Below are 16,173 nucleotides of genomic sequence, written 5' to 3' on the forward strand. Positions count from 1 at the left end.
ACCATTGTAGAGAACTCTGTCTCTAGAAGGGGTCACCAGAACCGGGAATCAGCTGGACAGCAGATCACACTCTTCCCATGAGCAGTACACAGGACTCGACTCCTTCCCACTTTATCCGCACCTCCTCCTCTGTGATGGAGGCCGAGTGTGTGTGTGTGTGTGCGAGAGAGAGACCCATGTTTACCCACTGAGCTTTATACCCAAGCAGTAATTTGAACCCAGGTCTCCCCAAAGCACTCTGTGGTTGTTGTTTACAAGCTGCAGCCCGTATCGAAGTGTGAAAGAGGCAGGACACCAAGCATCAAGCACATCTTTCTTGGGTTTTTTTTTCCACAACCATTTTTATTAAAGTGTAAATCCAGGCAAAGTCAAAGAACCCTGTGCATCAGCCATATGGAGTGGCCAAGGCAGAGCCTGGGCTGTGAAGGAGGGGGCCGGGGTCTCCAGCACCTCCTGAGCAGAGAACTCACGGGTGGGACTCATGGGGCTTGGGTTGAACGATTCTGCCGGGCCTTGAAACCGTGCCGATTTCAGGGGGAGCAGAGCTCTTTGAGAGATGCGGGGTTGCCTCCAGGTTGAGGGACCTTGATTTCTCCCTGCCTCAATCCAGGGCTGAATTCGGAAGACAGCAAGGAGGGGCAGATGTGTGTGTGTGTGTGTGTGTGTGGGGGAAACACAGGCATATGGGATCATGGCAAAATGAAGTGGTTGGCAAGCTGACCCCTTTGGGTTTGGGTCTGGCCGGGTAGCAGGCTGCTACCCATGAAACCGAGGCAGTCTCCATGAGCCACTTGCCTGGATGGGGGCGAGGAAGGGAGGGGGCTCAGAGACACCAGCGACCCAGTGTGCTGGGCACATTTCTCAGGCAGAGCTAGATCAGCCCCATGTCCTCCTGCAGGGAGGAAAGCCCCACTTCTGAACGAGGGTCATCCACAGAAAAGGCATGGCCACTTTATGACCACTAAGAAGCATTTGTTTCTAATTTTGCATCTGGATGTGCCGCTTCCCAGTTCTATGCCAATCAGGGCTCTCTCTTGATCTCCTCTCTGCTAAGGGGTGAGGGATCCTCCAAGCAGCCCCCCCCCCGCCCATCGTCCACAGGGAAGAGGAAGACACCGGCGGTGCGGTACCTGCTTTGCTGACAGGGGCCAGCAGCCCGCTTGCTGGGTCTGTGGGTCAAGGGGAGCAGAGCATGCTGGGAGAACCAGCCCCTCCATGAGCAGTTGAGGGAGGGGTGGGTGGGAACAGCTGGGGTGCTGAAGGGATGCCCATATGACCCTCTTTGCCAGGGGCCGCCTCTGTCCTGCCTGCTCAGAGAGGAAGGCCAGAGGTGGGCGACATGCAAGTGAACCGTTTGCAGGAGGGGAAGGGGCCAGGGGTGGGGGCGTCAGTCGGCTTGGGCCCTGTTTCTGAACACGGAGGGTTTATTGGCGGGGGGGGGGATGTCTGGGAAAGCAAGTGGAAGGAAAGGGGCATGGGGGAGGGGCCTCATTCATTCTGCTTTTGCTTTGGCAGTCGGCAGCTTGGCCAGCATCCTGCGGGGGGGGGGGGGGAGAAAGAGAGAAAAAGAGCAGCAGGTGTATGAATTGTTCCTTCGCCTTCCGTTCTGTACCAAAAACCAACACATGTCACTCCAAAATACATTTCCCTTCAGAACGACTGCTTTCCCTCCCATCTGCGTTGAATTCACTAACATAAAAGGACTAAAATGCATGCAATTAATTGACTAAAATTCCTTCAGGTTCCTGGAACTCAGCCTCAGTGTGTCACCAATGCAGGGGGGATTCAGAGCCTGTCGTGTTCCTCCCCACCCCAGTATGACTTTTCTGGATCTACAGGTAGATGGTTACTCTTAGTCTTCCTTCTTTCTGCTTTCCCCCTTTCCACTTAATTTTTGTTCCTCCTTTTTAGTCAGGGAGTCAGAGCTGCAGGTATTAAAAAACCAGCTCCAGGAGCAACTGTATAAATATTTATGCACCGGATCGGTGCATATTTATGTCCTTCCCTCATTTCCAGTCACTCTTTATTCAGCTGTGAGCATCAACACGTGAGCAACGCAGCAGAACAAAATGGAAAAACCACACGGAGCTTTGGAAGATGTCTCTTTCTCATACGACCCTGAGGGTCCCCGACTGAGCCTTTCCGGTTCTCCATTTCCCAGAGCGGCGCTAGAGGGCGCTGGGGGGCTAAGGGGAAAAGGGCCGGTCCTGACACTCCGGTCCCCAAGACACACGTCCCACTCTGTGGCTTGTGAAAAATGCAAACATTTGGTGTTGACATTTTGTTTTTTTAACCTACAAACTGTGCTGATGTGAGACACACACACACCCCGGTAGCGTGTGAATGCTGCACAGAAACCGCACAGTTTACCTTGGAGGTATTACTAGCCTCTTTTTCCCCAGAAGGGTAACATGAATAAGTGCAAGCATGCAGGCAGAACGGGCCACGGAGAAGTCTGATCTCCCTCTCCACTGGAGGGAGAAACGGGGAAGGGCCCGTGGGGAGGGGTCAGGGAACACACCGCAGGCCACCTGTGGTCCAAGCTGGGAGGCACCCCATAATCGGGGGGGGGGGGCGAGACCCTTCCCCTGCTTGGGCCACCAGCTGTCCCCAGGACCCACACGTGACTTACTTTGCTCTGAGGTTACTCAACTGATTCCTCACTAAACCCACGTATTGGTCAATCTGTGTCTAGGGAAAAGAAGACAGAAAGGAGACTCGTTAAGATAAATCAGTCGAAAACATAATTAGGAAATCCAGGTAGTAAGCCGTCTGGTCTGCCCTCCTGCCCAAAAAAACCACTCATTCTATATGTTTGGAGAAGAAAGCAAAGCGAAGCGAAGTGTATGGGTGTTCATACATCACTCAGTTCATACTGGAGGGGAAAATGACTCTTGGACTGAATGCAGAAGCATTTACATATTTGGAATTATTTTTAAAAGCATGAGATTTAGAGGACTGTGGTTTTGAACTACAGTTTCCAGAATTCCTCGGGCAGCATGAGAGTTGTAGTCTGTACACCTCCTGACTTGTAGGTCAGGTACACTTTCTGTTGAGGGAACAACAAGCAAATATGTGGGGCACAGATGTGGGGGTCCATGGCATCAGAGATGGCTGGGGCCCCGGCTCCTTTTCATGTCTTAGGAAGTAAGCCCCCCCTCCCAAATTCCAGTTCCCTCCCCTCCTCCTTCCAGGCACCTACCTGATGTTGCCGGTAAAGCAGTGGGAAGGTAAATGCACTTATCACACCTGGAGGAGGAGGAGAAAGAGAGGGGGGGAATAAGAGGCAGAACCCTGTGCCCATAGCTCCGGCCACCCCTTTCATTACCTACCGGGAGGACATTTCAGTTGGGATAATTTGGGTGAAATGTAAATTTTAAGAAGACAGCCCATCTCTGCCCTGGTGCTGCCCACTTCAACCTGTCCTTCAAAGACCAACTACCATGAATCTTCTGACTTAAAACTGCTCTCCTTTTGTTCTCCTCCTGAAAGTATAGCAATGCTGCAAGGAACGGTTCTGCTCTGAAGCATGGTATGCTTTTAAACAGATGCTGTGGATGGCACTTGTGCCAGGAGCACTGGAAATCCAGCAGGCAGAACTATTTGTTGGCGCACCAGCTAAAGCTTCACCAGTGACACTTTCGCCTGCAAGAGGAACCTGCCAGGCTCAGAAGACTTAGCGAGCAGCTCCCCAGGCTCATCTCCCTGGTCCACAGAGGCAACGCAGGGCTCGCATGAGGCTCTGGCCATTGTGTGTGTGCCGTGTGCCCAAGGGAAGGGGATAAGTCCTCAAAGACTACCTCCTCGGGCTTCTCCTGGGCTACAGGGGACTGACAGTCGTCCCGGCACCAGGCGAGCCATCTCAGTGGGCGTTGCTGAGAGGCAAGAGGGATGAAAGAGTCTCCCTCTCTCACTTTCTCTGGACTACAATCTCCAGAATCCTGAGTCGGCCAGGCATGCACATTTCCACCCCTGCCTCTGTGCCCTGATCCACCCAGCATCCTAGGTGGCTCACAGGGACTGAATGGTTCCTGCTTCAGGGCTGCTCCACATGGCCCGAGAAACAACCCCCTCCTGCTCTTCCCCCTCCTCCCCCTTCCAGGACCCTCACCTTACCCAGTATAAGCAAGGTCAGTCCATTGAAGACGGCTCCCACGTAGGTGAGGATGTAGAAGAAGAAAGCAAACTGCATATGGGCAGAGGAAACAGGGGTGGGGAGAGGAAAGGTGTAAGGTGGCGTGCCTTGCACTGGGTCCCTTCTCACTGAGTAGAACGACATTCAGAAAGTCTGCAGGTCAGCTGGAGGAGCTACAGAAACACGTCCCCTCCTTGTCCCTTCAGCACCCGAAGAAGAGGTTCTCTCCCACCAGGGACCTCAGCAAGCCTAGCCTCCAGTCCCCACCACGGCAGGAAATGGGTGGAGCGACAGCAGCAGAGTGACCCAGTCTTGGGCAGCATCTGACCCTCTGGGCACTTGCTCATGGTGGAGCGCAGGCGGTCTGCAGGCCATCCCCGAAAGACTCTCAACAGTCACCCAGTGTTATTTTTGAAGCCTCAATGTTTGCTAGGACAGGCCATGCATTCCCACCTGGGAAAGTTGACGCTGTAATAATAGACTCTCTATAAGGTATTCTTATACTATTATTTAACTGTATACTATTGTGGCAGTGGTGTTGCTAGTGAGATGGAACTGCCTGCTTCTTCTGAGCCCTCCTGATTCCAACAGGTATGGAATCACATAATTTTAGAGCTGGAAGGGACCTCAATCCAACCACTTATTCAGCGCAGGAGTCTTGCGAATGGGATAACCAGGAGAGGCAATCCCCCAGCCTCATCTCCGAGACTTCCATGGGATGAAAGAGAAGCCCCCACCTCCCAAGGCAGTCCGTGCTGCTGTCAAAGCAGGTATTACGGTCCTCCAGATCCCAGTGAAACCTCCCTATCCCACAGCCGTTGAACGGACGTCCTGCTCCAAGGGGGTACCTCGGGCCCACGTGCGGCGCACTCACCTTAATGGACTCCACCATGTCATACACCAAAAAGAGACGCTGGAGGGACTTTGTCCCCGACGTGACGTAGAACACCACCCGCTCCGTCAGGTGCTCCAGCTGCTCTTTCGACAGCCCAAAGTCGGCATCCAGCTGGGCCCTGGCAAGGGGAGCGGGGAAAGGCAACGTGACCCACACAGCCGGCTAGGGCAGGGGCTCCAACCCGGGAGGTGCCTGACTCCCAGGAGGGCTGCAAAGGCACATCCGATGCCACGGCGGCTCTTGCAGAGAGGGGCCGGCACGGTGGCTCGGTCTCTCGGCAGTAGGGCTGGGCGTCCCTGGCTCTTTATGCAGTGGTGGGGAGAGACGTCTTGGGTCAAGCAAGGCTCAAGAAGGAAGAAGGCGGGTTTCTCTGCCTGGGGCGATTCCAAAGTTTGGGGGTCCCACCTGAGCGTGGGGAGGGGAGAGGAGGGTCTCAACTTCTGGCCCTGAAATGCCACGGCTTGGGCTGCTGTTGACTGGGCAGTGCTAGCCACACGTCTGGGGAGTGAGGCAAAGCAGTGGGGCCGGGGGCCTATAGGGGAATGGCGGGGTGTGACACAGAGAGACCCTCTTCTTGGGCTCCTGCTCATTTCAGTGAGCCCGGATGGGAGAACCTCCCTGCGCTGGATTTCACCCAACCCGAAGGGTGCCGGAAGGATTCCTCTCTTCCACCCCAAATCTCCCGCAGCTCCCTGGAAGGGGCTTACTCACTGGAAGGGGTTGTGACCCTCTCCCCGATGAATGGCCAGGAGCACTTTGCTGTAAACCCTGAGAGCAATGGTGACCGTGAGAGCAGCCAGGGAGACATAGGAGACCACGCTGATGATGCTGAAGTGGAGCAGGCACAGCAGGGCCACCATGAAGACGGTGAAGACGCAGGCCGATTTGCGGGTGTCCCGCCAATATACCAAGTCTGCCACTGCAGGGAGAACAGAGAGAAGGGGGGGGAGAGAGGGGGGGGAAGAGGGAGGGATCTATTAGAGTTATCTGGAAAATGGGGAACATGGGACCTACAGATGGCACAGAGAGAGCAAGAAACATTCCTGGTGAGTAACAAGCATGTGTTGCTGGTTGGTCTGTGACATAACATGTGGCCTGTGAAGCACTTGCTCTGATACGGGCTTCTGGTCCCTGGACATGATCACAGACATTCCCACCCTGCCTTTACACAAAGCAAGGCAGGCCAGCGAGGTTTCAGACCGACCCACAAGGAACTGGCCGGCTTTCCCAGCAAGTCGGCAGTTCTCCTGCGCTAAGGTGCGCATCCTTCTGGTGCTCTGTGAAACTTTACCACCCCCAGCCACTTTTCAAAACCCTTCCCTCCCTGCAGCCCTAAAGTTCCCTGTGTTTGGCCTTTTCTGCTTGAAGAATTTAAGTGTCTATGAACATTCTAAGTAGAATAAATAAATAAATAAATAAATAAATAAATAAATAAATAAATAAATAAATAAATAAATAAATAAATAAATAAATAAATAAATAAATAAATAAATAATTAATGCACCACACAAGGTAAACCTACTTTTAAAAAAATCCTACTCAGTGTAAAATATCTATTTTGGCTAAACATGTTCCAATTTACACTTAAAGTGTGTGTGTGTGTGTGTGTGTGAAAGAGAAAGAGAGTTTAAATTGATTATTTCATGTTCATAATAGTAAAGTAATAATAAATACATTCCAACGTGATGTAATTTTTCTTGTACATTTTCTTCTTGTTTGCTTTTGCTCCGAAAACAGTCTGCAAGGGACCTTTCCCAAGCAGTAAGATGACCGGCGCGCCTCTTACGCCCCTCCCCACCCCAGTCATCTCGTCACCCGTGATTCCCTTCGCAAAATGTTTGCTGGGAGACAAACCTGAGATTCACTGCCAAAGGCTGTGAAGTTTCCATTAAAGGCAATCTTGGTGGAAATCCGCCCGTTCGTTCCACAGACCGGAGGAGGGCTCTTCCCTCGAGTCTGGAGCCCTGCTAGGATGCTGGGTGGGAAATGGTCTCTTTTTTTCCTTCCTTCTCTTTTCTTAAAAGGGGGAGCTTGGCCCCTTCAGTGGCCCCGAGTGCGGCTCAGGGGGATCCTCTTCCACCCTCCTCTCCCTGGACGGCTGAGTCAACTCACTGGCTTCCGCCCAGCCTTCCTCGAGACACGAGGCGCTCTCTTGGGACGGAGCTTCCAGGACCCCTCAGGCCGGTGGTTCCCAGCTGTGGGTCCCCAGATGTTCTTGGACTACAACTCCCAGAAGCCTTCACCGCTAGCTGGGCTGGCTAGGACCTCTGGGAGTTGTGGTCCAAGAATTTCTGGGGACTCGAGGCTGGGAACCCCTGTCAGCTGCTCTGGGGCAGGTCTGGAAGCTGTAGTCCAAAAAAGTAACTTTTCCAGGCAGACTCTCCAGCCTCCCTTGGTCCCTCACTTGCATATAGAAGTATATCCTTGTACTGTACTTGTTTGTGACAAGAGAAATGCTCTGCACGTGCTCAGGGGCACTCTTTGTGATTATTTATTCCCCACGTTCCATGGGAGAGACACCAGTCAAGGCTTGCCAAGAAATCTATGGCTGGAACTCGGGCTGCCCGACCTGACCCCCATGACACTCAGGGCCAGCGGCAGCAGGGAAGCCCCTTGGCCTCCCCCCACGCCCACCAGGGGTGGATCGGAGCATCCCTGCCCACCCCCGGGAGGAACGCCCAGCCGCCCGGCAAGTCCCTCCCGGGAGTTGGCCCCCACCATTTCTGGAGCAGAGGAGGGGACGGAAAAAGAGAGGCCAGGGAGCCAAAGGCCCCCCCCCGGCTGCAGCTGTCAGGGGCCTCCCCTCCCCCAAGCCCCATAACTGACAGGTCCATATGCCAAGCAGGCAAGTCAGCGAATAAAAGGAGGCAGGAGCCTATGGCGTTGGGTGGGGCAAAACCTTCAGACTTTTTTTTTGGAGGGGGGCTCATTCATTTACCACCAGGGCCATGCCCCCAACCCTGTATGTTCCCTTCTCAAAGGGCATATCCCCTCCCCCCCCCCAATACAATGCACTCACATCCTCGATAGCTATTTGCAAGTCCTAAGATCTCGTTCCATGTGCCCCTGGCAGCCCCACCATCAAACCTCCAGTGGAGGCTCAAAGTAGCCACTGGCCCCAAGATGGGTCAAGGCTTGGCTGCCCTGCCCAGGCCAGCCTAGCCCCCTCCTCTGCCAACTTTCTCCACCCCCCCCCGTCTTTCACACCCCACCCCCAGCAACGTCCTCTTTGGACCATTTCATAAAGGAGGGAAGGAAGCCCACCTGTGTTAGCCATGATGGCCCCGTTCCTTCCTTCCTTCCTTCCTTCCTGGTTCCGACGGTCCCTGGGTGCGAGCCTGTAATGGTCCAGCCGAACCTCCCCACAAACGCAAGGGTGCCTGCCTGGCTGGAGGAGGGATGCCCAGTCATTGGGGGGGGGGGAGGACAAGGAAGCCCACATCAGGGAGAGCGCAGGCGTGGCGGGTGGCGGGTGGGAGGAGAGGAGGCTATTAATAGCTGACAAATCCCAGCTGCCCTCTCCTGTCACAGCATCTCCCGTGGCCGGTTGCTGCCCCCCCCTTCCTCCTCCAGGGTGAGGGGGTGCAGACAGGCGGTGGAGGCTGAGCGAAGGCAGCCCTTGCTGGGAAGGAAAGAGCCCACGCGGGGGGGGGGGGAAGGGGGGGGGAGGAACCGTTTGGAAAACAGGCCATGAGAGGCTTCGGTTTTAGCCCCCAAAGGTTGGAAGAAAATTTAAGTGGAGTCAGGCGTTAGCCAGGACCCTCTTTCAGGTGCCTCCACCGTTGCCACTGGAAACAAGTCAGCAAAACCCAGAGAAACCAAACCAAACAGGGGGAAAAAAAGGACAGACACATGTGGCACCTTAAAGACTAGCTCTCACAAAGTCCACAAAAGCTCACATTAAAATAGCATCTTTAGTTAGTCTTTAAGGTGCCACACGTGTCTGGCTTTTTTTCCCCCTGCTTTGTTTTGGTTCCTCTGGGCTTTGCTGGATATGCTGGCACAGGCTAACACGGCAACCTCTTCTAAAACGACCGACTTATAACAACAGTTTCTTAGCCACGGCAAGTACAGAGGCACCTTGCAAAAGACTGGCTGAAGGAAGGACTTCTCGGCTTTCCTGAGTTTCAGGAGAGCTTCAACCGAGGCACAGCTCAGGGAAGTGGACGCCCTTCGCTTCCTCAATGGATCTGACAGAAGGAGCCTTTTCAGCTGCCTCGGCATTGCCTGTTTTGCAAACAGCTGGAGAAATCATGGATAGAGTGCCTCTGAGCGCATATAAAGTGCATTCTCTTCTCGAGCTCAGGGGCCCCATAGACCAGATGGAGCAGAGCACGACCACCATGGGTTCTGTTTGGAAAGCACCTCTGCCAAGCTCTAGTTTACATCCCAAAATAAGCACTGAAAGGGGAGAGCTGCGGAGACCGCTCTCCTTGGAACCCTGCTGGTGCTCCTTCCAGGGGGTGAGGGCAGCTTTGCATCAGGAAGGAGCTGCAAACCCAGGCCCTTGTGTGATGGGATGGGAAGGGAGAGGGAGACATACAGGGCCCCCTCTTAGGTCAAAATTCCCCCCCACAACTCCACTGGTGGTGGAGAGGGGGCCGTCTTTGAGAGGCGAACACAGAAGACCCTCTTGGCTCCTGTTTGTGCTGCTCTCAGCAAACAGCTATTTATACCCGCTGACTCAACTTGGCCGCAATTCTGCTCTGGGCCTGCTGCCAGGGCAGTGAGTGGCGAGGTTTCCTGGATGAAGGAGGCCTGGATAGGCCGGGGTAAAGAAGCTGAGCAGATGGAGAACAGGAGCACAAGCCCTGGAACAGGATGAGGCCAACAGCTTCTCTAGTTCAGCTTTCTGTATGTACAGGATGGCCAACAGGATTCCCTCTGTGAAGCCTAGCGCTTTCAAGTTCCTCTTTCCCCCTAACTAGTCTTAGAAGTTTCTTGTTCAGCAGAATCCCTTTCAATGTATTCTCAAAGGCTTTCATGGCCAGGATCCGATGGTTGTTGTAGGCTTTTTGGGCTGTTTGCCAGAACACAGACAGAGTTCTGACTCCTGTCCTCTGAAGATGCCGGCCACAGAGACTGGAGAAACATTAGGAAGAAAAACTGCCAGAACACGGCCAAAGAGCCCGAAAAACCTACAACAACCATCAGAATCCCTTTCCTTTAATTTTGGGGCCAGATCCTGAAACCTAGGGGCAGGCCCCGGAAGAGGGGGGAGAGAGAGAGAGAGAGGCAGAAAGGTAGGCAGACAATGTAAAGGCTCTGTGAAGAATTTGAAGGCCATTCAGTGAATCCTGGCAGCAGCAGTTCCTGAGCACGCGATAAGGAAAAAGGCAAGGGGGCGTCTGTGCCTGTCTAAACGTCACATGCTCAAGCCGTGAGGATGGAGATTCAGGATGGAAAAATTCCGTTTCCTAGGATTTTAGGCCAAAAAGCTTACAGAGCAGAATATGTGGGTAGACGTGACTGAGGTTCCAAGGGGCCTGTTAAAAAATCATAAATATGGGGGTAGCAATCCTGGGAGACCCCTATTGACCCCCTGTATTTCTAGGCCAGCAGGAGGAGAATTTGTTTGCTCGCTGATCTTTGCATTCGTCAATTCGTTCAAGAACTTCCAAACAGCCGGGTACATCAACCCCCCCACCCCCTCTGTCCTTGGCTCACCTGTATCAAACATTTCCAGCATGTTTCCTGATTGGTCCGGCTCAATTTGATGCTGCTGTGTGACTGGCTCCTGGTCCAGGCCCTCCTCGTCTTCATGAGCCTCCTCCATCATTTCTTCCAGGGCTAGGTGTTGGGAGCTCAGAGCCTCCTCCGGTGTGTATGGTGCTTGGCGTTGGATGGGCTCAGCACCACAAGGGCATCCCTCCTCAGGTGGGGGTGCTAAGGCGTCAGGTGGTGGGAGGTCCTCCAGGGAAGTATCTAGAGCAGAGGGGACTTTGCTGTGGATTAAGTCATCCAGAACCACCCTAAATTCCTTGGTTTCTGATCCCTGCTTTCTTACACAAAAACACTACCATTTCTTAAAAAAAAAAATCAGAAGCACCACTGAAGTGTTTATACAGTTAATATTTGCCTGCAGGGTAAGGGAGGAAGGAGGTTTCAAGATTTAGATACTGAACATTTTCAGTACATGAGATTTGGCAGGGTGCGGGGCTCTCCTTAGAGAAGGATTGATTTATACAAACTATTAACTACTTCACAATATGGGTTAGGAGCCCCACTTCCTCCATACTGAAACTCTGGAGAAGAGCCACAGCCAAGCACTCCTTAAATACCTAGGCTGTGGTTATACAGTGGTGCCTTGCTTAACGATTGCCCCACATTACGACGAATCCGCTTTATGATGATCTTTGGTCTAAATGGGGGAATTTCTCTTAGCGATGATCAGTTCCCTGGTTGGGGAACCGATTTTCGCTTTACGACAATCAAAAACAGCTGAAGACATTTCAATAGAGATCTGGAAGTACAAAATCTCAGCATTTCATAAACTTCAGAAATCCCCACTGGATTTCACCTTTCAGCACATTCCCCCAATTTGAAACTGGTTGCTTTTCCTTTTCACAAGCTATGTAAGACCCAGGTGCTACTTGCTTTGGGAAAGAGGAAGAAAGAAAAGACAAGGGTCACATTTTGCCGTCACCTTTACAAGCTGCCTCCCTCTTTGAAATATTTCATGACAAGGCAGCTACTTCAAAAGAGGCCCCCTCCATACCTGAGGATGATGCTCTGGAGTTGCTACTGCTGCTCCATTCTGCTTCTAAGGTCGGTCTGACAAGGCGGGGACAAGGAGCCTCTGCCGCCGCCTCCTCCCCTTCCGCTCCCTCTGGTTCGTCGATGTAGCCCGTAGGGACCCCCCAGCCTGTGAAGGGGTCCAGTCCATGGCCGTGGCCTGGAGGGGGAGCCCCCTCTCCCTCCGGGGAAGGGCAGAGGCTGGGAATGTTCTCCAAACTGTCCCCCAGGGCGGGCACAAAAGTCTCACAGGTCTCCGTACGGGGCAGAGGAGCCCGAGCCCGGCGGGTCTGAGAGTCTCGCCTGCCCCGAGGGCCATGATCCCCCAAAGTGGGGCTGCTGTTGGGGGGTGCCGCGATGGTGATGTAGGAGAAGGTCAGCTCCCGTGGCGTCCCCCACTCCACGGAGGCCTCCTCTTCATCCTCTGAGAACTCCCGCGCCGTCTGCAGCTCGGGAAAGTCTGACTCATCGTTCCCACCTGGGGCAGAAGAAGGCCAAGGCTGAAGCTTATGGGGTGGGCACCGCCAGGTCCTCTCTGCCTTGTCACCCCCCTCTCCCCCCCATCTATCAGAGGTGACCCTCGATGTGAAAAAAAATTCAGGTAGACTTCAGCTCAGTGGACAATGAGTGCAGAGGTGGGAAGCTTCAGGTTGGCGCCAGGTCTGAATAGGTTCTTGGGCAAGGAATATAAATATAACAGAGGAATTTGGGTGCTGGAAGAGTACCGCCCTTCCCAGAATCCTGTTTCCTTCTCAGGAAAAGCCAGTGGATTCTGGGAGGTGTACTCCAGAAAAGGAACTTCTCCAAGTTCGGCGAGGATGTACACCTGAACATAAGGTATACGGGTTTCCTTCCCTGCAAGGAAGTGCTGGTGGCACTCATTTCATAGGAGTTCTGGACGCATCCAAGCTTCTAGCCAAACTTCACAAGAGCCTATTTGGGGCAGTAGAGATTTCAGCACCTTGGAGAGCACTTGTAAATTCACAGAGCAGATGCTACCCCCCTCCCAATAAAGGGGCTTTGCCTTATTTTTTGTGTTAAAGGGCTCTGAGATCTGGATTTCCTGGAGAGAGGATAGAACCCCTGGAAAGAACAACATAGCTACCAAATCCCAGCCCTGCAAGCTTGCAACCTTTGCCAGCCACTCTTCACCAGCCGCGGTGGCTACTCACCATCTGTAGAGTCTGGTGTGGTGGAGGCAGTAGAAGGAGATTCTTCTGCAAGAAACAGAGGGACAGCCTTAGATCCCTGAATCACATAAGCACACATGGACAAGAGGAGTCACCTGCAGGACTTCAAGATCAAAAGAAAGCACCCAATGGTCATCCTCCAACATTTACCCACCAGTTGATGCCTTTCTGTGTTCTGTGGCAGACTCATGAGGTGGCCTCATCAGCCCGGCCTTTCTCTTTCTGTCTCAATGCCTCCATCTGCATCACGGGGATAATAGGACTGGCCCTACCTCACAGGGTTATTGGGAGGAAAAAAAATGTCCAATTCCTTGGAAGAATGGGGGTGTCATATAAAACAAAATAAATATGGAGTCACATCATTTAAGCATTATCATCATCATTTAAGCACTAAGCTGAAGGCTCACTCATGAGGACTAGTTATGTGTTTCACCTGTGAATGCAGACAAGCTGATGCTTTTGGCTTCTCGCATGCGCATGCATGCACCAGCATACATTTCAAGGCGGGATCTCCAGTCATCCTGCCTGTGACTGAAGTCTTATGATTTGAAAGTGCAGCAGCATGTAATGCATCACCTGGAGTTGTGCCATGACTGCTGTAGGTCAATAAACCATACCCTGCAGTCATTCGGATGGGGCCCTGCCTAGCAAGCATCAAAACTGTCAGGAAGACAGAGAGGGAATGCCAGAGTTGAGCTGGCCTGGAATAACTGCGGACCCATCTGGCACTATTGACCCTTTACCCACCCACTGGAGGCACCAAGACGGTAGGGGTTTTGACCTGGAAAAGGCATTTGGAAGAGGAGTTCAAATCAAATTATACTCCTTGAGCCTCAAGGCTTACAGCAACAGCTCAGTTTTTCCTTCTGCCGTTCCATGGTTTAATTACCAAAGTGAAGGAATACACGGTACTTTATTTAATGTATCAATGCAGCATGCTTTGCCTTACATTGAACCAAAGGATAGGCCCCTGCCCCAAGGAGCCTACAGGAAAGGATGATACATGGAGCTGGCAGAACAAAGTGGAATGTGAAGGGAATGGAGGTTAGAAAGTAAGAAAGAGGAAAAGGTCGTTTATTTTTATTGCACATGGTTAAGCTCAGTTATAGTAGGGTTTGGGGTCAAAAGGACAGCACCATATATATGCCTTCAAGAATCCTGGAAGCTATCCTGTTGCCAAGTTCCAGGACAGCGCCTTGAGTTGTAAGCAAAAGCACCTCCATCATCTCCTAAGAAAGCGAGTGTTAAATACCAGGGTCAAAATGTGTAACGCCACCCGATTTTATTGCCTTTTTAATGCCTCTTACTGGCAGAGACAAGGTTTTGGTCTCTCCACTTCTCCTCCATTCCAACTAACTTTTAAAGACCTCGCTTTCTTCTCCCCAGAGAGGATTACTGGCACGAGAAGAGAAGTCCTCTCACAGGGCCTGGGCACAGTCACAGTTGTTGTTGTTATGATGGTGGTGGTTCTGTTGTGGTGATGGTAGTGGCCAGCGCCCAAAACCCCCCAGCCAGACTCTGAGAGGCACAGGCCCCCAAAAATAACAATTCCAAAGCTCCACGTATGCTTAGCCAGACCCAAGCCCCAACAGAACTTAATAATATAGTAGCAATAACCTTAGAACGGCAGAGCTGGAAGGGACCTTCTGCATGACTGAGTCCAGCCCCTATCAAGGAGGTGCATGTATGTGGGGGGGGGATCAAACTCCCAACCTCTGGCTCTGCAGCCAGAGACTCAAACCATGGGGCTCTCCAGCAGTTCCGCTCCGTGATAAGATGATGGTGTCAATGGACTTCCTTCCATTCCACGTCCAGCAAAATGCTGTACAAAACATGATCCCTGCACTCACAACCTGACACTAACAACCTGCTGCCACATGTACGTGACTCCCAGGATGCTTCCTCTCCAACCCCCCCACTTGCTTTTTTTAAAGAATGGGAAGGCTGAGAAAACCTCACATGGTGGTGGAGATAAATTTGGGGGCCCCAGGAGGTTTCCCTGTGTTTGTTTTGCTCACTATCTGTCTGTCTGTCTGCATGTTTTGTGCCAGAAGATCAGTTCAGGAAGATGTGAAGCAAGAATGAACCAACCAACCCAGCCCTTCCTGGCTGCACACAGATTGCACAGCGCCAGGATGATTCTCCATCAGAGCTCAGCACAGGTAACATCATAACACAGCCATGGGACAAAGGGAAGAATCCCCCCCACCCCCAGTGGGGAAGGAGTGCTCTCTTGCTTACAAACAAACCTCTGGAGGTCCAGCTAAGGGGAAATGCAAGGAAGGTCAGTATATAGATGGATGGTGGGTTTTTAACATTCTGGGGCATCCCTTTGAAACCACGGACATCCAGGCCCACCACTGCAAAGTGGAACGAGGGACACTGGACTCTGCCCCATACTGGGTGAGGCCCTGGGCTGCTAGCTGGGCCCAGTGGCCCTTAACAGGCTATCATGTCCCTATTTCTGGGTCAGGATCCTTTCCCAGTTAACTCTACCTCAAAGGTCTTGGAACTCCTTGGATGGTCTTCCATGCATGGACCAACCAGGTCTAACTCTGCTTAGCTGCCAGAATCAGACCAGACCAGGTATGTGCCAGCTGGTATGGAGGCTATCATCCCTCTCTGACCCCGGAGACCATCAGTGGTCTCACCAACACCATCTCCCCGTTAAAAAGCTATTGAATGGTGTGTGTGTTTGTGTGTGTGTGTGTGTGTGTGTTTGGCCCTCTGCCCTGCTTAGCACGGATTTTTAAGAAAAGAGACTCAGATCAGGGGAGAAAAGGGAGGAGTGGATGTTTCCCTAAAGAGAGAGAGAGCGAGCGCGCGCCAGGCCTTCGCCCTCCCCATCCCTCTAATGCCCACCCACCCACCGCCACCCCGTCCGCCGGGGATACCTACTGCAGTGGGCAAATCCGAGGACTTGACCCATGGCCCCAGCCGGCCGCCTCGAGGTCCATGCGGGAGGCCCCCGGGGGTGCGCTGTGGCCGCGCCGCCGTCGCCCTCCCCCGGGCCGCCCGGGCCGCCGCCTCCTCCTCCTCCTCCGGCTGCTGCTGCTGCTGCTCGGGCTCATCTCCCCAGCCCCATCCTGAAGCCCCGGCTGCGGCCCACCCACCGCCGGGCGGCCGGACGAGCGGAGGCGGCGGCGAGCGCTCCTCGACAAAGGCCGGCCGGCCCGAGCGAAGGCGAAGGCGAAGGCGCGCGCGGAGCAGCGAGGCTG

At 53.1% G+C, this 16,173-nt stretch overlaps 1 protein-coding gene across 2 annotated transcripts; it reads right to left on the reverse strand.

The window, feature by feature from the left end:
• Positions 1–321: 321 nt before the first annotated feature.
• Positions 322–16,015, reverse strand: RTN2 (reticulon 2). 2 transcript variants are annotated; one of them, XM_078380111.1, is made up of 11 exons: positions 15,854–16,015; positions 12,938–12,982; positions 11,749–12,243; positions 10,698–10,955; positions 8,295–8,414; positions 5,742–5,949; positions 5,010–5,148; positions 4,117–4,186; positions 3,203–3,249; positions 2,633–2,691; positions 322–1,535 (listed from the first exon to the last, which is right to left on the reverse strand). In XM_078380111.1, the coding sequence occupies exons 1-11, from the start codon at positions 15,882–15,884 to the stop codon at positions 1,493–1,495; spliced, it is 1,515 nt and encodes a 504-aa protein (XP_078236237.1). In that variant the 5' UTR covers positions 15,885–16,015; the 3' UTR covers positions 322–1,492. The 2 variants fall into 2 exon arrangements, with proteins under 2 accessions (XP_078236237.1, XP_072835644.2); XM_072979543.2 differs by lacking the exon at positions 8,295–8,414.
• Between the last annotated feature and the right edge of the window lie 158 nt (positions 16,016–16,173).

The sequence above is a fragment of the Pogona vitticeps genome, chromosome 9 (genome assembly GCF_051106095.1).
Source record: "Pogona vitticeps strain Pit_001003342236 chromosome 9, PviZW2.1, whole genome shotgun sequence".
In the NCBI taxonomy this organism is placed as follows: domain Eukaryota; kingdom Metazoa; phylum Chordata; class Lepidosauria; order Squamata; family Agamidae; genus Pogona; species Pogona vitticeps.

What these genes read in the sequence shown, in the direction of transcription:
- RTN2 (XM_078380111.1), bottom strand. Translation starts at nt 15,884, where the DNA reads ATGGGTCAAGTCCTCGGATTTGCCCACTGCA. An exon ending in CCTCGGATTTGCCCACTGCA is followed by an intron (nt 12,983 to 15,853) that starts GTAGGTATCCCC and finishes TGTTTCTTGCAG; the next exon opens with AAGAATCTCCTTCTACTGCC. An exon ending in ACTGACCTTGCTTATACTGG is followed by an intron (nt 3,250 to 4,116) that starts GTAAGGTGAGGG and finishes CTCCTCCTCCAG; the next exon opens with GTGTGATAAGTGCATTTACC.